We start from the raw sequence: 26,432 nt of genomic DNA, 5'->3' as shown, positions 1-26,432 counted from the left end.
AGCACACAGTGGCCTACCACTCCCTGTGTGTTATGGAACAGTCAAGCAGATCAGTATCTACTATTTTCTAGAACAGTCAGCTTGGCAACACCATACAGAGAACAGAGAGAGAGAGATGGGAGCATGACTCTCTCTTGCAGGCTGAAACATGCAGAAAAACAGGAAAAGTCACATCAGCCACTCCGGACTCAACTCCAACTCCTAATAGCATTTGCTTTGAGACGGTCATGAAGGTGTGCATTTAACTGGCACAAACAAATTCAGATTAAAAGCAACACAATCGCCAAAAGATTCTTCAATCTCCAAAATGTTCATTGGTAAACTGTAATGCACTATGTACACTTATCAGGAGTTGGCTGTATATTGGTCATGTTTGGCACCATCAGTTTAATACATCACAGTAGTCCTCCTGACCAGAAGAAGAAACCTGGGCGTAAGTAATAGGCAAAGCATGTGTTCTTCTGACACACGTGATGGATATTCAAAGCTGATGTCCTGTTGCTGCCCGTCATTTAGTAGACCATCATGGTAAATAATAATTTGATCTTAACTGACTTGCCTAGTTAAATAAAGGTTAAATAAACAAATAATATATAACATTACAACCAGTCACTGATAGTCATGAGACTCTCCCTCTTCTGGGTCTTGTGTTTTGGTAGGTAGTATAAGTAGCCTTTCCTACAGTCAAATGATTCAACACGCCCTCTAGTGGTCTCATGGGTGTAATGTTATTCATATTTTTCATAATTTCATATTTGATCATAAATAAATACAAATTAAAACACAAAGTATGGTGTTTCAATGTCAAACGATGTTGTTATATTTCAGTCTTCTATGATGTATAACAAGTGTAATATTGGGATGCAACCTCAAAATGAAATATATTTTAACTCTATTTCTGACACAAGCCTATAACCATGCGTGTTAGGTGTATACTTTTGTATACAGCTGGGAGGTGAGGTCCTGACAGATCTCTCTGGATCTCTCCATGTGTCTGTGGTAGGAGGGGAGGTCCTGACAGATCTCTCTGGATCTCTCCATGTGTCTGTGGTAGGAGGGGTGGGTCTGCTGGTTCTCTCTGGATCTCTCCATGTGTCTGTGGTTATAGGGGTGGGTCTGCTGGTTCTCTCTGGATCTCTCCATGTGTCTGTGGTAGGAGGGAGGGTCTGCTGGTTCTCTCTGGATCTCTCCATGTGTCTGTGGTAGGAGGGTGGGTCTGCTGGTTCTCTCTGGATCTCTCCATGTGTCTGTGGTAGGAGGGATGGGTCTGCTGGTTCTCTCTGGATCTCTCCATGTGTCTGTGGTTATAGGGGTGGGTCTGCTGGTTCTCTCTGGATCTCTCCATATGTCTGTGGTAGGAGGGGTGGGTCTGCTGGTTCTCTCTGGATCTCTCCATGTGTCTGTGGTAGGAGGGGTGGGTCTGCTGGTTCTCTCTGGATCTCTCCATGTGTCTGTGGTATGAGGGGTGGGTCTGCTGGTTCTCTCTGGATCTCTCCATGTGTCTGTGGTAGGAGGGTGGGTCTTCAAATGTGATGACAGACAGATGCATGGAATGTTTTATTACAAGGTGCATTTTTACGGTGAACATTAGCTTCCCAAAACTTGAAATTCACACGCTGCCTATAAGAGAGGGGAGAAGGACAGAGAGAGAGAGACCTGATTTAACTCAAACTAAACTGTCCATCGTACAGCAGAGTGGGTGTCCAACTGCAAACCTCCATAACTGAATAGATACGAGCAAATAATGAGAGCACCAGTTACAAAACAGAGCTGAGAGCTCTCCATACAGAATGGGAACCATATATAGACAGAGCTGAGAGCTCTCCATACAGAATGGGGACCATATGGGGACCATATATAAACAGAGCTGAGAGCTCTCCATACAGAATGGGAACCATATGGGGACCATATATAGACAGAGCTGAGAGCTCTCCATACAGAATGGGAACCATATGGGGACCATATATAGACAGAGCTGAGAGCTCTCCATACAGAATGGGAACCATATGGGGACCATATATAGACAGAGCTGAGAGCTCTCCATACAGAATGGGAACCATATGGGGACCATATATAGACAGAGCTGAGAGCTCTCCATACAGAATGGGAACCATATGGGGACCATATATAGACAGAGCTGAGAGCTCTCCATACAGAATGGGGACCATATATAAACAGAGCTGAGAGCTCTCCATACAGAATGGGGACCATATGTAGACAGAGCTGAGAGCTCTCCATACAGAATGGGACCATATATAGACAGAGCTGAGAGCTTTCCATACAGAATGGGGACCATATATAGACAGAGCTGAGAGCTCTCCATACAGAATGGAGACCATATATAGACAGAGCTGAGAGCTCTCCATACAGAATGGGGACCATATATAGAGAGAGCTGAGAGCTCTCCATACAGAATGGGGACCATATATAGACAGAGCTGAGAGCTTTCCATACAGAATGGGGACCTTATATAGACAGAGCTGAGAGCTCTCCATACAGAATGGGGACCATATATAGACAGAGCTGAGAGCTCTCCATACAGAATGGGGACCATATATAAACAGAGCTGAGAGCTCTCCATACAGAATGGGGACCATATATAAACAGAGCTGAGTTCTCTCCATACAGAATGGGGACCATATATAAACAGAGCTGAGAGCTCTCCATACAGAATGGGGACCATATATAAACAGAGCTGAGTTCTCTCCATACAGAATGGGGACCATATATAAACAGAGCTGAGAGCTCTCCATACAGAATGGGGACCATATATAAACAGAGCTGAGAGCTCTCCATCCAGAATGGGGACCATATATAAACAGAGCTGAGAGCTCTCCATACAGAATGGGGACCATATATAAACAGAGCTGAGTTCTCTCCATACAGAATGGGGACCATATATAGGCAGAGCTGAGAGCTCTCCATACAGAATGGGGACCATATATAGACAGAGCTGAGTTCTCTCCATACAGAATGGGGACCATATATAAACAGAGCTGAGAGCTCTCCATACAGAATGGGGACCATATATAAACAGAGCTGAGAGCTCTCCATACAGAATGGGGACCATATATAAACAGAGCTGAGTTCTCTCCATACAGAATGGGGACCATATATAGACAGAGCTGAGAGCTCTCCATACAGAATGGGGACCATATGGGGACCATATATAGACAGAGCTGAGAGCTCTCCATACAGAATGGGAACCATATGGGGACCATATATAGACAGAGCTGAGAGCTCTCCATACAGAATGGGAACCATATGGGGACCATATATAGACAGAGCTGAGAGCTCTCCATACAGAATGGGAACCATATGGGGACCATATATAGACAGAGCTGAGAGCTCTCCATACAGAATGGGGACCATATATAAACAGAGCTGAGAGCTCTCCATACAGAATGGGGACCATATGTAGACAGAGCTGAGAGCTCTCCATACAGAATGGGACCATATATAGACAGAGCGGAGAGCTTTCCATACAGAATGGGGACCATATATAGACAGAGCTGAGAGCTCTCCATACAGAATGGAGACCATATATAGACAGAGCTGAGAGCTCTCCATACAGAATGGGGACCATATATAGAGAGAGCTGAGAGCTCTCCATACAGAATGGGGACCATATATAGACAGAGCTGAGAGCTTTCCATACAGAATGGGGACCTTATATAGACAGAGCTGAGAGCTCTCCATACAGAATGGGGACCATATATAGACAGAGCTGAGAGCTCTCCATACAGAATGGGGACCATATATAAACAGAGCTGAGAGCTCTCCATACAGAATGGGGACCATATATAAACAGAGCTGAGTTCTCTCCATACAGAATGGGGACCATATATAAACAGAGCTGAGAGCTCTCCATACAGAATGGGGACCATATATAAACAGAGCTGAGAGCTCTCCATACAGAATGGGGACCATATATAAACAGAGCTGAGAGCTCTCCATCCAGAATGGGGACCATATATAAACAGAGCTGAGAGCTCTCCATACAGAATGGGGACCATATATAAACAGAGCTGAGTTCTCTCCATACAGAATGGGGACCATATATAGGCAGAGCTGAGAGCTCTCCATACAGAATGGGGACCATATATAGACAGAGCTGAGTTCTCTCCATACAGAATGGGGACCATATATAAACAGAGCTGAGAGCTCTCCATACAGAATGGGGACCATATATAGACAGAGCTGAGAGCTTTCCATACAGAATGGGGACCATATATAAACAGAGCTGAGAGCTCTCCATACAGAATGGGGACCATATGTAGACAGAGCTGAGAGCTCTCCATACAGAATGGGACCATATATAGACAGAGCGGAGAGCTTTCCATACAGAATGGGGACCATATATAGACAGAGCTGAGAGCTCTCCATACAGAATGGAGACCATATATAGACAGAGCTGAGAGCTCTCCATACAGAATGGGGACCATATATAGAGAGAGCTGAGAGCTCTCCATACAGAATGGGGACCATATATAGACAGAGCTGAGAGCTTTCCATACAGAATGGGGACCTTATATAGACAGAGCTGAGAGCTCTCCATACAGAATGGGGACCATATATAGACAGAGCTGAGAGCTCTCCATACAGAATGGGGACCATATATAAACAGAGCTGAGAGCTCTCCATACAGAATGGGGACCATATATAAACAGAGCTGAGTTCTCTCCATACAGAATGGGGACCATATATAAACAGAGCTGAGAGCTCTCCATACAGAATGGGGACCATATATAAACAGAGCTGAGAGCTCTCCATACAGAATGGGGACCATATATAAACAGAGCTGAGAGCTCTCCATCCAGAATGGGGACCATATATAAACAGAGCTGAGAGCTCTCCATACAGAATGGGGACCATATATAAACAGAGCTGAGTTCTCTCCATACAGAATGGGGACCATATATAGGCAGAGCTGAGAGCTCTCCATACAGAATGGGGACCATATATAGACAGAGCTGAGTTCTCTCCATACAGAATGGGGACCATATATAAACAGAGCTGAGAGCTCTCCATACAGAATGGGGACCATATATAAACAGAGCTGAGAGCTCTCCATACAGAATGGGGACCATATATAAACAGAGCTGAGTTCTCTCCATACAGAATGGGGACCATATATAGACAGAGCTGAGAGCTCTCCATACAGAATGGGGACCATATATAGACAGAGCTGAGTTCTCTCCATACAGAATGGGGACCATATATAAACAGAGCTGAGAGCTCTCCATACAGAATGGGGACCATATATAGGCAGAGCTGAGAGCTCTCCATACAGAATGGGGACCATATATAGGCAGAGCTGAGAGCTCTCCATACAGAATGGGGACCATATATAGGCAGAGCTGAGAGCTCTCCATACAGAATGGAGACCATATATAAACAGAGCTGAGAGCTCTCCATACAGAATGGGGACCATATATAGACAGAGCGGAGAGCTCTCCATACAGAATGGGGACCATATATAAACAGAGCTGAGTTCTCTCCATACAGAATGGGGACCATATATAAACAGAGCTGAGAGCTCTCCATACAGAATGGGGACCATATATAGACAGAGCTGAGAGCTCTCCATACAGAATGGGGACCATATATAAACAGAGCTGAGAGCTCTCCATACAGAATGGGGACCATATATAGACAGAGCTGAGAGCTCTCCATCCAGAATGGGGACCATATATAGACAGAGCGGAGAGCTCTCCATACAGAATGGGGACCATATATAAATATCCCATGTTTTTTCTCTCTCCTACCCCAATCCCATGATAATTTATATCAATAATGCAATGGCAAAACATTTTATAATTTTTTTACAACCCAAATTCTTCCAGTTTTCCCATTTCACTACCAAGGTTTTTATGCACATCCAAAATGACAACAGAAGCTAGATAAAATAGATACATAGATAAAATAATGTAGAATACATATATAAAACAATGTAGAATACATAGATCAAATCATGTAGAATACATAGATAAAACAATGTAGAATACATAGATAAAACAATGTAGAATACATAGATAAAACAATGTAGAATACATAGATAAAATAATGTAGAATACATAGATAAAATAATGTAGAATACATAGATAAAACAATGTAGAATACATAGATAAAACAATGTAGAATACATAGATAAAACAATGTAGAATACATAGATAAAACAATGTAGAATACATAGATAAAATAATGTAGAATACATAGATAAAATAATGTAGAATACATAGATCAAATAATGTAGAATACATAGATAAAACAATGTAGAATACATAGATAAAACAATGTAGAATACATAGATAAAATAATGTAGAATACATAGATAAAATAATGTAGAATACATAGATAAAATAATGTAGAATACATAGATAAAATAATGTAGAATACATAGATAAAACAATGTAGAATACATAGATAAAACAATGTAGAATACATAGATAAAATAATGTAGAATACATAGATAAAATAATGTAGAATACATAGATAAAACAATGTAGAATACATAGATAAAACAATGTAGAATACATAGATAAAACAATGTAGAATACATAGATAAAATAATGTAGAATACATAGATAAAATAATGTAGAATACATAGATAAAATAATGTAGAATACATAGATAAAATAATGTAGAATACATAGATAAAATAATGTAGAATACATAGATAAAACAATGTAGAATACATAGATAAAACAATGTAGAATACATAGATAAAACAATGTAGAATACATAGATAAAATAATGTAGAATACATAGATAAAATAATGTAGAATACATAGATAAAATAATGTAGAATACATAGATAAAACAATGTAGAATACATAGATAAAACAATGTAGAATACATAGATAAAACAATGTAGAATACATAGATAAAATAATGTAGAATACATAGATAAAATAATGTAGAATACATAGATAAAATAATGTAGAATACATAGATAAAATAATGTAGAATACATAGATAAAATAATGTAGAATACATAGATAAAATAATGTAGAATACATAGATAAAATAATGTAGAATACATAGATAAAATAATGTAGAATACATAGATAAAACAATGTAGAATACATAGATAAAACAATGTAGAATACATAGATAAAACAATGTAGAATACATAGATAAAATAATGTAGAATACATAGATAAAATAATGTAGAATACATAGATAAAATAATATACAATACATTGATCAAATAATGTACAATACAAAGATAAATATCGATGTCCACTCATTGTTTTTTATCAAATGAAACGAAATGGCAAAACAACATGTATTATTGTTTTTCCTAAATACAAGGTTTACAGGCACAAAAAATTAATCTCTCTTGTTCCAATGCGCATATAGGCACTGCACGTCACAGCTGGATAGGCTGCGCTACCGCTGTCAAAATCCATACCGTAACCAACCATGTTAGGACCGCAAAGTGTTTAAAGACACACATCAGATATTGCCACCCCTTCCCCCTCAGCGCAAGCGAGATCATATGAGACAGGTCAATTATCAATCCTAGCGTTAGAAAATAGAAGAGTGCCTGCTTTAACAGGTCGAAATGGCCAAGCATGTGTTTGACACCTGCACTGACTGAAAGTCAGCCCAAAACAGAGCCCATGGTGCAGTGCTCCCCATCACCTGATTTGAAAATCAGCATTGAAAAAGGCGCAAGTTTAAATTTGTTCCACCTGAGCGAGTCTGACCACAAAAGTCAGACACCACCATGATGACACACCAAATGTGTTTGATGTATTGCGGGAAAAGAGCAGGAATAGGCTTTTGTAGGGTACAGTCCAAGCTGCTATCGGCATCCAAAGATTATCCAATTTGAATAAACGCTTGGCGGTAAGGATGACAGCTGCGATGTAGTTTACGGCGATACGGATATCACTTATTATTGATGTCTACATGGCGCATTGATGTGAATCACACTGCTGCTCTCTCATTTAGCTATTTGCGCCTTACGGATTGTGGTTGTTGTGGATGGCTGTTCACAAATCTATATGTGTGTTTGAACCCAATAATGGTTGAATTCAAGAAGTTTAAACTGCCTATCAATGCATATGCACTCTTTCAACAGCTGCATAGTGCAGATCCAAGCCTATGGAATAAAAGTGGGGCTTTTATTGCTCAATCTAATTAATGCTCATAAAAAAACGAATCCATAGACCTAATGGACACATGCTCAAACTTGCACACGTTTGATATACTTAAAGGGACAATCTGTAGTTGCGATATAAATCATATATACAGAACCAGTCAAAAGTTTGGACACACCTACTCATTCAAGTGTTTTTCTTTATTTTTACTATTTACTGTAGAATAATAGTGAAGACCTCAGAACTATGAAATAACACATAAGGAATCACGTAGTAACCAAAAAATGGTTTTACAAATCCAAATATATTTTAGATTCTTCAAAGAAGCCACCCTTTGCCTTGATGACAGCTTTGCACACTCTTGGCAAGCATGCCATTCCATGAGCGCCGCATTTATTTTTCAACTTGAATCAATGAGCCCAATCAGTTCTCATTGACAACAAAATCATAAACAACAGAGTAGGGCTGGGTAATTAGTCCTTAGTTTGGGGGTCATGCCCAGGTAATACAATTTGGCTAATCTATACTTCCGTATTTCCAAGTCCAACCCATGAAGTAAAATGTAAAATCCAGCTATGTAAACTTTAACATTGATTTATCCTGCAATAGATGTTGTTCAATTGGTAACATAAATGTTGTCATCTTCTAATGCCTCTTAAGCAGAAAGTAATCTAAAAATAACGTAATGTAATCAGATTACGTTATTGAATTTGGGGTAATTCAGAAGTTACGTTACCGATTACAATTTTGGTCAGGTAACTTGTAACTGTAACAGACTACATTTAAAAAGTAACCTACCTAAAATGTCCCTTTACTATGTCCACAAGTCGTTAGCACCAAGTTGGCAAACCGGGCAATAAATCAGACTGAGGGGAAAAGATAATCAATGATGTTCTTTTCTACACAGAAAATCATACAACATGATTGCCTAATGATCTTTGGAACTTCCCAATACCTTTCTGGTGCATTTCAGTCACTTTCAAACCATTATGTCTTTAGATTTAAATACTGTCAAAAATACTGTCAGACTGATTCGTAATAGACTGTCATAGCCCAAATGAACAAATAAACAGAAACTGTGGCATAGCGATATCATCATTGTGGGAGGAAGGGAAGAGAGGGATGAGAGATGGAGGACAAGCAGTACTTTAAGAGTTCTCATGACATCTAGTGGTGAGTTTTGGATTATTTTGATCTTCACAATCAACACATTGATGATGTCATCGTTAACCACGGAGCGACAGACAGACAGACAGACAGACAGACAGTCAGACACATTCATCCACGAAGTCACCCTCACAAAGGTATAATAAAGTGTAAATTAAATGATTTTTAGTAAAGGTTTGTGTATCATAAGTTAATATTTTAGGGAACAAAGGGATATGTGTAATCTAGGTTAACACAGGTAATTGTTCACCCAGGTAATTGTACTAGAACGAGGAGGAGAACCGGAACGAGGAGCTCTAACCTCTCTTTTAGCAAGTTACGGGAGAAATACCCCCTCCCCTTCGAAATTCAAAAGATGCTGACACCTGTGAAGTCATGATTTGTCCAAATAACCAGTGAGGAAAAACCCCAAAAGCAGAACTACTGCTGCTCGTTATCCTACACTTCCTGTTCAGCCTCATACAGATTCTACGGTACCAGTTGTGTTTACGTAGATCTGTCCATGAGAGATTAGACGATGTGTGACATTCAATATGTAATGTTAAGTATTCCCTGATGAGTTTGTTTATGTTTGTGTTTACCACCACACCATTTCAACGTGGAGAATTGGGTAATACTCGGTTGATATGATGATCAATAAGATTACAACCTATTGTCACCCACTCAAAAAGACATGGTCATATACTTATATTTAGCAGATGTTGTTGAGGGTGTAGAGAAATGCTTCCTACCTCCAACAGTGCACTAGTATCTATAATTCACAACAGTACACACAAATCTCAAAGTAAAATAATGGAATTATAAATATTAGGAAGAGCAATGTTGGAGTGGCATTGACTAGAATACAGTATATACATATGAAATGAGTAAAACATTATGTAAACATTATTAAAGTGAACAGTGTTCCATTATTAACATGACCAGTGATTCCATGACTGTGTACATAGGGCAGCAGCCTCTGAGGTGCGGGGTTGAGTAACCGGGTGGTAGCCAGCTAGTGACAGTGACTAAGTTCAGGGCAGGGTACTGGGTGGAGGCCGGCTAATGATGGCTATTTAACAGTCTGATTGCCTTGAGATAGAAGCTGTCTTTCAGTTTCTCTGTTCCAGCTTTGATGCACCTGTACTGACCTTTCCTTCTGGATGATAGTGGGGTGAATGTCCTTGATGATCTATCTTTTTGGACTTCTTGTGACATCGGGTGCTGTAGGTGTACTGGAAGGCAGGTAGTTTGCACCCTCTGGAGAGCCCTGCGGTTGCCAGCGGTGCCGTTGCCGTACCAGGCTGTGATACAGCCCGACAGGATGCTCTCAATGGTTCATCTATAAAAGCTTGTGAGGGTCTTAGGGACCACGCCATATTTCTTCAGCCTCCTGAGGTTGAAGAGGCACTATTGTGCCTTCTTCACCACACTGGCTGTGTGGGTGGACAATTTCAGACTGTCAGGGATGTGTATGCCAAGGTACTTGAAGCTTTTCACCTTCTCTACTGCGGTCCCGTCGATGTGGGCGTGCTCCTTCTGCTGTCTCCTGAAGTCCACGATCAGCTCCTTAGTTTTGTTGACATTGAGGGAGAGGTTATTTTCCTGGCACCACTCCACCAGGGCCATCATCTCCTCCCTGTAAATCAAATCCAATCAAATGTATTTATATAGCCCTTCGTACATCAGCTGATATCTCAAAGTGCTGTACTGAAACCCAGCCTAAAACCCCAAACAGCAAGCAATGCAGGTGTAGAAGCACGGTGGCTTGGAAAAACTCACTAGAAAGGCTAAAACCTAGGAAGAAACCTAGAGAGGAACCAGGCTATGTGGGGTGGCCAGTCCTCTTCTGGCTGTGCCGGGTGGAGATTATAACAGAACATGGCCAAGATGTTCAAATGTTCATAAATGACCAGCATGGTCAAATAATAATAATCAGAGGCAGAACAGTTGAAACTGGAGCAGCAGCACGGCCAGGTGGACTGGGGACAGCAAGGAGTCATCATGTCAGGTAGTCCTGAGGCATATTCCTAGGGCTCAGGTCCTCCAAGAGAGAGAAAGAAAGAGAATTAGAGAGAGCATACTTAAATTCACACAGGACACCGGATAGGACAGGAGAAGTACTCCAGATATAACAAACTGACCCTAGCCCCCCGACACATAAACTACTGCAGCATAAATACTGGAGGCTGAGACAGGAGGGGTCAGGAGACACTGTGGCCCCATCCGATGACACCCCCAGACAGGGCGAAACAGGAAGGATATAACCCCACCCACTTTGCCAAAGCACAGCCCCCCCACCACTAGGAAATCTTCAACCACCAACTTACCATCCTGAGACAAGGCCGAGTATAGCCCACAAAGATCTCCGCCACGGCACAACCCAAGGGGGAGCACCAACCCAGACAGGAAGATCACATCAGTGACTCAACCCACTCAAGTGACGCACCCCTCCTAGGGACGGTATGAAAGAGCCCTAGTAAGCCAGTGACTCAGCCCCTGTAATAGGGTTAGAGGCAGAGAATCCCAGTGGAAAGAGGGGAACCGGCCAGGCAGAGACAGCAAGGGCGGTTCGTTGCTCCAGAGCCTTTCCGTTCACCTTCACACTCCTGGGCCAGACTACACTCAATCATATGACCCACTGAAGAGATGAGTCTTCAGTAAAGACTTAAAGGTTGAGACCGAGTTTGCGTCTCTCACATGGGTAGGCAGACCATTCCATAAAAATGTAGCTCTATAGGAGAAAGCCCTGCCTCCAGCTGTTTGCTTAGAAATTCTAGGGACAATTAGGAGGCCTGCGTCTTGTGACCGTAGCGTACGTGTAGGTATGTACGGCAGGACCAAATCAGAGAGATAGGTAGGAACGAGCCCATGTAATGCTTTGCAGGTTAGCAATAAAACCTTGAAATCAGCCCTTGCCTTGACAGGATGCCAGTGTAGGGAGGCTAGCCCTGGAGTAATATGATACATTTTTTTGGTTCTAGTCAGGATTCTAGCAGCCGTATTTAGCACTAACTAAAGTTTATTTAGTGCTTTATCCGGGTAGCTGGAAAGTAGAGCATTGCAGTAGTCTAACCTAGAAGTGACAAAAGCGTGGATTAATTTTTCTGCATCATTTATGGACAGAAAGTTTCTGATTTTTGCAACGTTACGTAGATGGAAAAAAGCTGTCCTTGAAACAGTCTTGATATGTTCTTCAAAAGTGATCAGGATCCAGAGTAACGCCGAGGTCCTTCACAGTTTTATTTGAGACGACTGTACAACCATTAAGATTAATTGTCAGATTCAACAGAAGATCTTTTTGTTTCTTGGGACCTAGAACAAGCATCTCTGTTTTGTCCGAGTTTAAAAGTAGAAAGTTTGCTGTCTCGTCATTGTTGGTAATCAGACCTACAACGGTAGTGTTGTCTGAAAACATAATGATTGAGTTGAAGACGTGCGTGGTGATGCAGTCATGGGTGACCAGTGAGTACAGAAGGGGGCTGAGCACACACCCTTGTGGGGCCCCTGTGTTGAGGATCAGTGAATTGGAGGTGTTGTTTCCTATCTTCACCACCTGGGGGCGGGCCGTCAGGAAGTCCAGGACCCAGTTGTACAGGGCGGGGTTCAGACCCAGTGCCCCAAGCTTAATGATGAGCTTGGAGGGTACTATGGTGTTGAAGGCTGAGCTGTAGTCAATGAACAGCATTCTTGCATAGTTATTCCTCTTGTACAGATGGGATAGGGCAATAGCAATTGCATCGATTGTGGATCTATTGGGGCGGTATGGAAATCGAAGTGGGTCTAGGGTGTCAGGTATTTGGAATTTGGTATTTTATTATGATTCCCATTATCTGTTGCAAAAGCAGCAGCTACTCTTCCTGGGGTCCACACAAAACATGAAACATAATACATAATGACATAATACAGAACATAATTAGACAAGAACAGCTCAAGGACAGAACTACATACATTTTTAAAAGGCAAACGTAGCCTAGATATCAATGCATACACACAAACTATCTAGGTCAAATAGGGGAGAGGCGTTGTGCCGTGAGGTGTTGCTTTATCTGTTTTTTGAAACCAGGTTTGCTGTTTATTTGAGCAATATGAGATGGAAGGAAGTTCCATGCAATAAGGGCTCTACATAATACTGTATGTTTTCTTGAATTGGTTCTGGATTTGGGAATTATTAAAAGACCCCTGGTGGCATGTCTAGTGAGATACGTATGTGTGTCAGAGCTGTGTGTAAGTTAACTATGCAAACAATTTGGAATTTTCAACACATTGATGTTTCTTATAAAAAGAAGAAGTGATGTAGTCAGTCTCTCCTCAACTCTTAGCCAAGAGAGACTGGCAGCATAGTATTTATATCAGCCCTCTGATTACAATTAAGAGCAAAACGTGCCACTCTGTTCTGGGCCAGCTGCAGCTTAACTAGGTCTTTCCTTGCCGTACTGGAGTGGACAATAATCAAGATTAGACAAAACTAGAGCAGGACTTGCTTTTTGGAGTGTGGTGTCAAAAAGCAGAGCATCTCTTTATTACAGCTAGACCTCTCCCCATCTTTACAACCATTGAATCTATATGTTTTCACCATGACAGTTTACAATCTAAGGTAACGCCAAGTAATTTAGTCTCCTCAACTTGTTCAACAGCCACATCATTCATTACCAGATTCAGCTGAGGTCTAGCACTTAAGGAATTATTTGTACCAAATACAATGCTCTTAGTTTTAGAGATGTTCAGGACCAGTTTCTTACTGGCCACCCATTCCAAAACAGACTGCAACTCTTTGTTAAGGGTTTCAGTGACTTCATTAGCTGTGGTTGCTGATTTGTATATGGTTGAATCATCAGCATACATGGACACACATGCTGTGTTTAATGCCAGTGCGGTACACCACACTTCACATGTTTTACATTAAAGACGCTTCCATTAAATAAATCCCTTTGAGTTATATTAGATAGATAGCTCTGAATCCACAATATTTTTTATGGTCAATAATATCAAAGGCTGCACTGAAATCTAACAATACAGCTCCCACAATCTTCGTCTTATCAATTTCTTTCAACCAATCATCAGCCATTTGTGTCAGTGCAGTACATGTTGATTGCCCTTCTCTATAAGCATGCTGAAAGCCTGTTGTTAATTTGTTTACAGAGAAATAGCATTGTATTTGGTCAAACACTATTTTTTCCAACAGTTTGCTAAGAGCTGGCAGCAAGCTTATAGGTCTGCTGTTAGAACCAGTAAAGGCAGCTTTACCACTCTTGGGTAGTGGAATTACTTTGGCTTCCCTCCAGGCCTGAGGACAAATACTTTCCTCCAGGCTCAGATTAAAAATATGACAGATAGGAATGGCTATAGAGTCAGCTATCATCCTCAGTAGCTTTCTTTCTAAGTTGTCAATGCCAGGAGGCTTGTCATTATTGATTGTTACCAATATTTTTTACACCTCTCCCACACTAACTTTACAAAATTCAAACTTGCACTGCTTTTCTTTCATTATTTGTTTTTAATGCATGAATATAATTGTTCACTGTTCGTTGTTGGCATTTCCTGCCTAAGTTTGCCCACTTTGCCAATTAAATAATCATTAAAATAATTGCCAACATCAAATGGTTTTGTGATGAACAAGCCATCTGATTCAACGAAAAATGGAGTTGAATTTGTCCTTCTGCCCATCATTTAATTTAAAGTACTCCAAAGTTTTTTTTCCATCATTCTTTATATCATTGATCTTGGCTTCATAATAAAGTTTCTTCTTCTTTTTGTTGAGTTTAGTCACATCATTTCTCAATTTGCAGTAAGTCAGCCAGTCAGATGTGCAGCCAGACTTATTAGCCACTCCTTTTGCCTCATCTCTTTCAACCATACAGTTTTTCAATTCCTTATCAATCCATGGAGCCTTAACAGTTCTAACAGTCAGTTTCTTAACAGGTTCATGTTTATCAATAATTGGAAGAAGCAATTTCATAAATTCATCAAGTGCAGCGTCTGGAGGCTCCTCATGAATCACATCAGACCAACAAATATATATTTTTTTAGGCCCAGCTGTTGGAACTTTGGCTTTCCTGGATATAGCTACTATATTGTGATCATTGCATCCAATGGGTATGGATACAGCTTTAGAACAAAGTTCTACAGCATTAGTAAAAATGTGATTGAGGCATGTGGATGATGTTGTTCCTGTAGTGTTTGTAAACACCCTGGTAGGTTGATTAATAACCTGAACCAGATTACAGGCACTGGTTACAGTAAGAAGCTTCCTCTTGAGTAGACAGCTTGATGAAAACCAGTCAATATTCAGGTCCCCAAGAAAGTAGACCCCTCTGTTTACATCACATACACTATCAAGCATTTCACACATACTATTTAGATACTGACTGTTAGCACTCGGTGGCCTATAGCAACACCCCAAAAGAAAAGGCTTTAGATGTGCCAAGTGAACCTGCAACCACAACACTTCAATACACACAACATAAAATCTTCTCTAGACATTACAGGGATATGGCTCTGAATATATACAGCAACACCTCCCCCATAAGCATTTCTGTCTCTTCTATAGATGTTATATCCTTGTATTGCTACTGATGTATCATCAAATTAATTATCTAAGTGAGTCTCAGAAATGGCTAATATATGACTGTTATCTGATGTTATCAAGTTATTGATTTCATGAACCTTATTTCTAAGGCTACATATATTACTATGGGCTGTATTCAGCCCTTTCCTGGGTAGCTTATCAGAGATAGACATAATATTGAAAAGAGCAGACAAAGCAAGAGAAAAAACATATACATTCAGCAGTCCATTAATCAATTGGTGTGTGTGTGCTGCGGGGTTGAGGCTACGAACCCATAGGCTTGGCTCTCTCATCCCTTCCAGGCTTCTGGGAGGCAGGGTGGAGAATGAGTCTGTCGTAGCGGATGTACGCAATGTCCCCACGCGCTCTGGCAGTGTTCATGGCTGGGATCAGTTCTTCCCTCTTCTGGCGCACAGCTTCAGGACAGTCCTCGTTGAGGAAGATATACGTTTCTCTCAAGTTCTTGGCTCTTTCCAGAACAGCTACCTTGTCCTTGAACCTCAGGAACTTAACCACTATCGGCCTGGGCCTATCACCTGGGCCGGTGGTGGGTTTTCCAATCCTGTGGGCGCGCTCCACCTCAATCTTCCTGTGGTCCATCTTCAATTTCTCCGAGATAATTTCCCTCACTTTGCCCTCAGACTCCATCCAGGTATCATGTGGAGATTCTGCAATTCCGTCCACAACCATGTTGTTTCGCCTTGATTGTCCGTCGAGATAGTCTAATTTATCATGGATTCACACACAGAACTACTCTGGGCGGCTCTGACTTAGAATACGTGGACAACTACAAATACCTAGGTGTCTGGTTAGACTGTAAACTCTCCTTCCAGAACCATATCAAACATCTCCAATCCAAAGTTAAATCTAGAATTGGCTTCCTATTTCGCAACAAAGCATCCTTCACTCATGCTGCCAAACATACCCTTGTAAAACTGACCATCCTACCAATTCTCGACTTTGGCGATGTCATTTACAAAATAGCCTCCAATACCCTACTCAACAAATTGGATGCAGTCTATCACAGTGCAATCCGTTTTGTCACCAAAGCCCCATATACTACCCACCATTGCGACCTGTACGCTCTTGTTGGCTGCCCCTCGCTTCATACTCGTCGCCAAACCCACTGGCTCCATGTCATCTACAAGATCCTGCTAGGTAAAGTCCCCCCATATCTCAGCTCGCTGGTCACCATAGCATCTCCCACCTGTAGCACACGCTCCAGCAGGTATATCTCTCTAGTCACCCCCAAAACCAATTCTTTCTTTGGCCGCCTCTCCTTCCAGTTCTCTGCTGCCAATGACTGGATCGAACTACAAAAATCTCTGAAACTGGAAACACTTATCTCCCTCACTAGTTTTAAGCACCAACTATCAGAGCAGCTCACAGATTACTGCACCTGTACATAGCCCACCTATAATTTAGCCCAAACAACTACCTCTTTCCCTACTGTATTTAATTAATTAATTTATTTTGCTCCTTTGCACACCATTATTTTTATTTCTACTTTGCACATTCTTCCACTGCAAATCTACCATTCCAGTGTTTTACTTGCTATATTGTATTTACTTTGCCACCATGGCCTTTTTTTGCCTTTACCTCCCTTATCTCAACTCATTTGCTCACATCGTATATAGACTTGTTTCTACTGTATTATTGACTGTATGTTTGTTTTACTCCATGTGTAACTCTGTGTTGTTGTATGTGTCGAACTGCTTTGCTTTATCTTGGCCAGGTCGCAATTGTAAATGAGAACTTGTTCTCAACTTGCCTACCTGGTTAAATAAAGGTGAAATAAATAAATAAATAAATAAATAAGAACTGATGTCCTCTCTCAATGACTTACAGATTGCTGCCATCTTGCCGTTCTCCTCTTTCAACTCGTCGAGCTGACCCTGGGAGAACTGCAAACTGTTCTTCAGGTCCTGGACCTCTCTGGTCAGGTCATCCATTATTTTATTAGTAGAATCCACGAGTATTTGGACAAAACACTTGAAACAATTTTCTTGTTTATTAAAAACTGCTTACAGGTCTCTTTTTGTTAGTTTAAAAGATCCTTCACGTGTGAGAGAGAGACAGTGTCCTCAACGGTACTCCCGCCGGCTTTGGTCTTTGTCATGGTAACTAGCAACGTATGTTAGGCTGTTACTGCTCGCAGTTCCAGACAGGGCAGGTCACGGAGAAAATTGAAAACAACAAACAGCAGGGATCTAGACAGCCACAAACCCAGGACAATCCCCGGTCCCAGCCACAATTGCTAACCGCGTCACGGGCTGCCATCAATAACATCTAGCTAGCTTGATGTCCAGCTAGCTAGCAGCTAGGCTTGCTGTGACGCCAAATAGCTCCTCAGACCTGTCCTTGGTCGGCAGGATCACTGGAAAGATACAAGCAGTCCCAGCAACTGATGCCAACTGCGTCGCGCCATCATAAGAAGCTAGGTGGCTACCAAGAACTTTCCAAGAAACTTTTAAACAACAAACTTTCCAAACAAACAAAACCAAGCTCTTCCTTGTTCCACGTACAACAGGTGATATGATCCTTAACTTGCCTCTCAAAGCACTACATGATGACAGAAGTGAGTGGTACGGGGCGATAGTAATTTAATTCAGTTACCTTTTCTTTCTTGGGTACAGGAACAATGGTGGCACTGTGTTATCCTCAAAGCAGGCAAAGAGGTGTTTAGCTTGTACGAGAGCAAGGCGTCGGTGTCTGCGATGTGGCTGGTTGAATTGTGTATGGTTGACAGCACAACCAAATAATAACATTTAAAGGACATGTACAGTGCATTTGAAAAGTATTCAGACCCCTTCCCTTTTTTCACAGTTTGTTACGTTACAGGCTTATTCTAAAATAAATGCAAACAATTCCTCATCAATACCCCGTAATTACAAAGCAAAACTGTTTTTTATACATTTTTGCTAATTTATTAAACATTAAAGGCAGATACCTTAAATACACAAGTATTCAGACCTTTTGCTATGAGAGTCCACCTGTGATAAATTCAATTGATTAAACATGATTTGGAAAGGTACACACCTGTCTATATAATGTCCCACAGTTGACAGTGCATGTCAGAGCAAAAACCAAGCCATGAGGTCGAAGGAATTGTCTGTAGAGCTCCGAGATAGGATTGTGTCGAGGCACAGATCTGGGGAAGGGTACCAAAAATATCTGCAGCATTGAAGGTTCCCAAGAACACAGTGGCCTCCATCGTTCTTAAATAGAAGAAGTTTGGAACCACCAAGACTCTTCCTAGAGCTGGCCGCTCTGAGAAACTGAGCAATCGAGGGAGAAGGGTCTTGGTCAGGGAGGTGACCAAGAACCCGATGGTCACTCTGACAGAGCTCCAGAGTTCCTCTGTGTAGATGGGAGAACCTTCCAGAAGGACAACCATCTCTGCAGCACTCCACCAATCATGCCCTTATGGTAGAGTGGCCAGACAGAAGCCACTCGTCAGTAAAAGGCACATGACAGCCCATTTGGAGTTTGCCAAAAGGCAACTAAAGGACTCTGACCATGAGAAACAAGATTCTGGTCTCTGGTCTGATGAAACCAAGATTGAACTATTTGGCTATTGAATGCCAAGCGTCACTTCTGGAGGAAACCAGCTTCTGGAGGAAAAGCACCATCCCTACGGTGAAGCATGGTGGTGGCAGCATCATGCTGTGGGGATGTCTTTCCGTGGCAGGGACTGGGAGACTAGTCAGAATTGAGGGAAAGATGAACGGAGCAAAGTACAGCGAGATCCTTGATGAAAACCTGCTCCAGAGAGCTCAGGACCTCAGACTGAGGCAAAGGTTCACCTTCCAACAGGACAACGACCCTAAGCACACAGCCAAGACAACGCACGAGTGGCTTTGGGACAAGTCTCTGATTGTCCTTGAGTGGCCCAGCCAGAGCCCGGACTTGAACCCGATCGACCAGCCAACCAAACAGAGCTTGAGAGGATTTGCAAATATTACTAAAAACCTGTTTTTGCTTTGCCATTAATTTCAGAATGAACTGTAACTACTGCTTGGATAGTTCCTTCTATGACACAGCCTAATCATATTCTTTAACTTGTATTGATGGTTGAGATGGAGACGTGAATCCAACATAAAGAGAGCAAACAACAAGCTGCACAAGACCTCACTACTGTAATGGTCCAGGTTACAAAGTGGCTCAGTGACTCGTGTTTGCATCTCAATGTGAAAAAAACTGTTTGCATGTTCTTCACAAAGAGGGCAACAGATGCTACTGAGCCAGATGTCAGATGTGTCAGGAGAGAAGCTCCAGGTGGGATCTGATTTTAAGTACCTTGGCATCATACTTGATTCCAACCTCTCTTTTAAAAAGCATGTGAAAAAGATCATTCAGATAACCAAATTCAACCTAGCTAATTTCCGATTTATATGAAATTGTTTGACTACAGAGGTAGCAAAACTGTACTTCAAATCTATGATACTCCCCCACTTAACATACTGCTTGACTAGTTGGGCCCAAGCTTGCTGTACAACATTAAAACCTATTCAGTCTGTCTACAAACAGGCTCTCAAAGTGCTTGATAGGAAGCCCAATAGCCATCATCACTGTTACATCCTCAGAAAGCATGAGCTCCTGAGTTGGGAAAATCTTGTGCAATACACCGACGCATGTCTTGTATTCAAGATCCTAAATGGCCTGGCTCCCCCTCCACTCAATACTTTTGTTACACAGAAAACCCAAACATATGGCAGCAGATCCACAAGGTCTGCCATGAGAGGTGACTGTATAGTTCCCTTAAGGAAAAACACCTTTAGTAAATCCGTTTTCTCTGTGAGAGCTTCCCATGTCTGGAATACACTGCCATCAGACACACATAACTGCATCACATATCACACTTTCACAAAATGGTTGAATACATGGCTAAAGGTCAATCAGATTTGTGATCAGAATCCCTAGCTGTGTGTTGGCGCTTTCCATGTTGTCTGTAGCTTGTGAGGTGTGGAAACACTTTGTTGCTTTTATGAATTTTGTCTTGCTGCTTTTTGGTCTATGTTGCTCTGTCTGTATGCTACGTCTTGCTTGTCCTATGTTGCTCTGTCTGTATGCTATGTCTTGTTTGTCCTATGTTGTTCTGTCTGTATGCTATGTCTTGCTTGTCCTATGTTGTTCTGTCTGTATGCTACATCTTGCTTGTCCTATGTTGCTATGTCTGTATGCTACGTCTTGCTTGTCCTATGTTGTTCTGTTTGTATGCTATGTCTTGCTTGTCCTATGTCTCTATTGTCTATATTGTAATTGTTTTTAATAACCTGCCCAGGGACTGCGGTTGAAAATTAGCCGGCTGGCTAAAACCGGCACTTTTACTGAAACATTGATTAATGTCCACTGTCCCTGTAAAAATTAAATAAACTCAAACGTATCATTAAGTTATCTTGTTGACAAGTTAGTATGCTATTTACTGTATTGCAAAAGTTATGTTGAATTGTGCTTGGTTGTCAATGGAACCAAATATTAACATTTGAGGGAGATGCATCTTCTGCTTGGATAGTTCCATCTGTGCCACGGAGTCTGGCTTCAATTCCAGTTTGTCTACAAATGAATAATTGATATGTTGGATTCACGTCTCCATTTCAACCAAACATCTAAGTTAAAGAATAGTAATAAATCAAATCAAACTTTAAATGTGTTTTAAATACAGTTTGATTTAGTCCTATTCTTTAACTTGGATTGTTGGTTAACATGGAGACGTGAATCCGACATATTTATTATTAACTTGTAGATTCCATTTGAAAAGCCTAGGCCTGTATGTATTGTCTATTTTTAGTAGAATCCTGGGCTGAATTTAAACAACAGCTGTTGATGACTTCCCAATTCTATATAAGAAAATAACGTTATTGATAAAGTATGGTTACAGTTAATTTGCTCTGTTAAATCTACCCTTTTGGAATTACTTAAATAGCATCAGTGAATCTATTTAGTGGAAATTTCTCAACAATCATGCTCAAGCTAGCACATTGCTAATAGTCCTTGACAAAAACTAAGCAGGGCTGGGCTTGGTTAGAACCCTAAATGGGTGCCCAAAGTGATCGCTGTAGATAGATCAGCTCTCCATCCAGTAGGTGCTGCCCAACATATTGTTTTTTCTTATAGTTGTCATGCCCTGATCTGTTTCACCTGTCCTTGTGCTCATCTCCATCCCCCTCCAGGTGTCGCCCATCTTCCCAATCATCCCTTGTGTATTTATACCTGTGTTCTCTGTCTGTTTGTTGCCAGTTCGTCTTGTTTGTTCAAGCTTACCAGCAACTGTCTGGATTATCGACCCATACCTGTCCCTGAGCCTGCCTGCCGACCTTTACCTCTGTCCCTCTCTGGATTACCGACCCCTGCCTGCCTTGACCCGTTTTTGCCTGCCCTGTTGCTACAATAAACATTGTTACTTTGACAGTCTGCATCTGGGCCTTACCTTGGTTCTGATAGTAGTGGATATTACATTGAAGATCTGATGTTGTTTCAAAGTAATACATTCAACATATTTATAAGATTTGTCTGTTGAAATTTGGTTTAATCCTGTGGTTGGAATTTCACCCTCAAAACAGTTCACGTCAATTACTTTTTGCAAATCCAACGTACCTTCCACTTAGATTCCACATCACAATAGGTTGACAAATTGAAACGTTGATTTAACCAGTTTGTGCCCAGTGGGTAGTTTTAGCATAAGATCTAGAAAGGCTTTGCGCCAAGGTTTACTAAGAAGTTGTGTCAATACCGAACTAAGAAGAAGTGACTGGCACTGTCTATTCTGTCTTACACTTACGGGACAAATTACAGGCCAAATACAACAGACAGACACACGTCAGACAAATGTGACAAACAGAGATACAGAGTGGGAAAGTCACTGTTTATTCACAACAGTAAGACTTCTTATAAAGTAACTTATTTGACGTATAGAGAAGCAAAATGACATATAGAAAAGCATCCATCTCTGCTTCTCTTTCTCCTTGTCCTGTCCTCCCTCACTTCTTAGCGGCAGCCTTCATGATGTGGAGCTGGTAGATCTGTTCACAGGCGATGGAGAGGTCCACCACCAGGGAGACAAACTCCTCGAAGTTTACCATCCCATCACCATTCTGGTCCAGAATCTTCATGATCTTGTCTATGGCGGCTGGGTCCTTCTGGGACTGAGAGGGAAGGAGAGATGGAGGAGATGAAGAGAATGAGAGAGATGGGGGAGGGGAGAGGGGGGGTTAGATTGACTTTAGATTCTCTTGAGATGGGAAAGACAGAGAAAGTGTTGAGAGAGAGAGAGAGAGAGAGAGAGAGAGAGAGAGAGAGAGAGAGAGAGAGAGAGAGAGAGACAGAGAGAGAGAAAAAGAGAAAAAGAGAAAAAGAGAAAAAGAGAAAAAGAGAAAAAGAGAAAAAAAATACCTTCAGGAAGCTGCCCAGTTCTGACTGCATGAGTTCATTCAGCTCCTTCTTGCTCAGTGTGTTACAGTCACCGTCCTTGTCGGCATAGCGATGGAACACCGTGATCAGGGACTGCATGGATCTCTCCAACTGAGACAGCATGGCTGCAGAGAGAAGGATACACTGAGGAGGGGAGCGAGGGAGGGGAGAGAGGGAGGAGGGGGGTGTAAATTACAGTGGCAGATAAAGATTAAGACTGAGATCGAGTCGTACTACACCGGCTCTGACACTCGCCGGATGTGGCAGGGCTTACAAACCATTGCAGACTACAAAGGGAAGCACAGTGACACGAGCCTACCAGATGAGCTAAACTACTTCTATGCTCGCTTCGAGGCAAATAACCCTTAAACATGCATGAGAACACCAGCTGTTCTGGAAGACTGTGTGATCACTCTCTCCGCAGTCGATGTGAGTAAGACCTTTAAACAGGTCAAAAAAAAATTCTCTGTTGACAGGGTTGTATGTAACATGAGCCTACCAGATGAGCTAAATGACTTCTATGCAGACTTCGAGGCAAGCAACACTGAAGCATAAATGAGAGCCATCAGCTGTTCCGGACGACTGTGTGATCACGATCTCCGTAGCCGATGTGAGTAAGACCTTTAAACAGGTCAACTTTCACAAGGCCGCAGGGCCAGACGGATTACCAGACGTGTACTGCGAGCATGTGCTGACCAACTGGCAAGTGTCTTCACTGACATTTTCAACCTCTCCCTGTCCGAGTCTGTAATACCTACATGTTTTAAGCAGACCACCATAGTCCTCGTGCCCAAGAACATGACTACCGACCCGTAGCACTCACGTCTGTAGCCATGAAGTGCTTTGAAAGGCTGGTCGTGGCTCACATCAACAACATCATCCCAGAAACCCTAGATCTACCCCCATTTGCATACCACCCCAACAGATCCACAGATGATGCAATCTCAATTGCACTCCACACTGCCCTTTCCCACCTGGACAAATGGAACACCTACATGAGAATGCTGTTTATTGACTACAGCTCTGGTTTTCTGACCCCTGCCTACCCTGACCCTGAGCCTACCTGCCGTCCGGTACCGTTGCCCCAGCTCTGGTTTACTGACCCCTGCCTTACCCTGACCCTGAGCCTGCCTGCCGTCCGGTACCGTTGCCCCAGCTCTGGTTTACTGACCCCTGCCTTACCCTGACCCTGAGCCTACCTGCCGTCCGGTACCGTTGCCCCAGCTCTGGTTTTCTGACCCCTGCCTACCCTGACCCTGAGCCTACCTGCCGTCCGGTACCGTTGCCCCAGCTCTGGTTTTCTGACACCTGCCTACCCTGAGCCTACCTGCCCTGCCGTCCGGTACCGTTGCCCCAGCTCTGGTTTTCTGACCCCTGCCTACCCTGACCCTGAGCCTACCTGCCGTCCGGTACCGTAGCCCCAGCTCTGGTTTACTGACCCCTGCCTGCCCTGACCCTGAGCCTGCCTGCCGTCCGGTACCGTTGCCCCAGCTCTGGTTTACTGACCCCTGCCTGCCCTGCCCTGTTTATTGCCTGCCCCTGTTTGCAACATCAAACTATTGTTTATTCGACATGATCTGCATCTGGGTCTTCCCTTCATGCCTGATAGATGGTACTAATATGCTGACTAATAGCAAACTATCCCTTCGAAGCAAACAAATTAACAATGCACATTCAGGGAGGATGGGAGTTGGCTTTCTTTGTCTCTGTAAGCACAGTCTGTTACTTAGTGACATTTAAGCTGTCATCTTCCACTCCTTTACACATTCCCTCTACCTCTGACTCCTCCTCTTTCTTTTGGTGCCTCCCACTTTCTTTGGGAACATCCAACATCTCTAGCTGTGTAGACTGTCCTTTAACCAAGTTTGGCCTGGGGTAGGCCGTCATTGTATATAAAAATTTGTTCTTAACTGACTTGCCTAGTTAAATAGAGGTTAAATAACCTCTGTCATAGCTTGACCATGTGACACATCATCATAAGTGTGAAAGTTTGGGGAGATGGGGATGGAAAGGGGTGTGACAGGAGAGGAAAGGGTTTTGCAACAGTTCAGTGTAGAGAAATCATGCTGATGATAATTGGTGAGTAATGCCTATAAATGACATGAACCGGAGGAGAAAAACGTTTGTAGGTCTAACAGAGTTATAAAACAAAAACATTATAGCCTACAAATGAAACATGAAAAGGTTTAGGTATAGATAGACTACATTATGTCTTCATCAGTAAATAGTATGTCCTGTCATCCTGCATAACAAACCATAGAAGAACTGATTTTTGAATCAAAGCAAGCGAAGACTAATGAACATTATAGCCTACAAGTTTGCCGGACGAGACAGATCAGTAGCTAGTCACACTTGGAAACAGTTGTTACAGTTGTGTGAGACCTGTTTATTACACTAGATAACCTCCTCTGTTAAACCAAAGACACCAATAGTAATAGTAGAATAAGTGGAGATTGGTTACTTACCAAACAGAGGAGAGACGCTATCAGAACAGGGTGGGGAACTAGGGTACTGCTGAATATATACCAATGATGTTGAATCTACTGCGCACGAACTGTGGGAAAGATTTTATAAAGACAAAGAATTTATAGAGAACAGAACGCCTGCCTAATTGTGAGTGTTTGTAACCTATAGTGGAGGTGTGTGTGTGTGGGAGGGAGGGAGGGAGGGAGTTAGAGTTTAGGCATGATGTCTTTGAGTCCTCATCTTTGAATTTAACATGATAAAATAGACATGGATCACCTAGAATGTTTTCATATCGCATTAACACACTGAGAACTCACTGATCTAATTAACACACTGAGAACTCACTGATCTCATTAACACACTGAGAACTCACTGATCTCATTAACACACTGAGAACTCACTGATCTCATTAACACACTGAGAACTCACTGATCTCATTAACACACTGAGAACTCACTGATCTAATTAACACACTGAGAACTCACTGATCTAATTAACACACTGAGAACTCACTGATCTCATTCACACAATCTATAGAATGATGCTGAATCTATACCAATGATGCTGAATCTATACCAATGATGCTGACTCTATACCAATGATGCTGAATATTTACCAATGATGCTGAATACATACCAATGATGCTCAAATCAAATCAAATCAAATTTTATTTGTCACATACACATGGTTAGCAGATGTTAATGCGAGTGTAGCGAAATGCTTGTGCTTCT

General features: G+C 42.0%; 2 protein-coding genes across 2 annotated transcripts in view; both read right to left on the bottom strand.

Annotated features, from left to right (window-relative positions):
• The window catches only part of LOC118936617 (protein S100-A1), a 43,763-nt gene extending 17,960 nt beyond the window's left edge, over positions 1-25,803 (bottom strand). Inside the window, exon 1 of the mRNA XM_090223843.1 lies at positions 25,701-25,803. The gene's annotated coding sequence lies outside the window, so the exon portion shown is untranslated. The remainder of the gene's footprint in view (positions 1-25,700) is intronic.
• On the bottom strand, positions 22,657-23,399 carry LOC110520887 (protein S100-A1). The gene is made up of 2 exons (XM_021598335.3): positions 23,218-23,399; positions 22,657-22,970 (listed from the first exon to the last, which is right to left on the bottom strand). Exons 1-2 carry the CDS (start codon positions 23,356-23,358, stop codon positions 22,806-22,808), a joined length of 306 nt encoding a protein of 101 aa, XP_021454010.2. The 5' UTR covers positions 23,359-23,399; the 3' UTR covers positions 22,657-22,805.
• Positions 25,804-26,432: the final 629 nt, after the last annotated feature.

The sequence above is a fragment of the Oncorhynchus mykiss genome, chromosome 3, assembly GCF_057628025.1.
Source record: "Oncorhynchus mykiss isolate SJ-2025 chromosome 3, ASM5762802v1, whole genome shotgun sequence".
In the NCBI taxonomy this organism is placed as follows: Eukaryota; Metazoa; Chordata; class Actinopteri; order Salmoniformes; family Salmonidae; genus Oncorhynchus; species Oncorhynchus mykiss.
This window is presented reverse-complemented; position numbering and strand designations above follow the sequence as displayed.

Coding starts and splice junctions, on each gene's coding strand:
- LOC110520887 (XM_021598335.3), bottom strand. CDS start 23,358: ATGCTGTCTCAGTTGGAGAGATCCATGCAGTCCCTGATCACGGTGTTC. Junction 22,971..23,217: donor AACTGGGCAGCTTCCTGAAG/GTATTTTTTTTC, acceptor CTTCCCTCTCAG/TCCCAGAAGGACCCAGCCGC.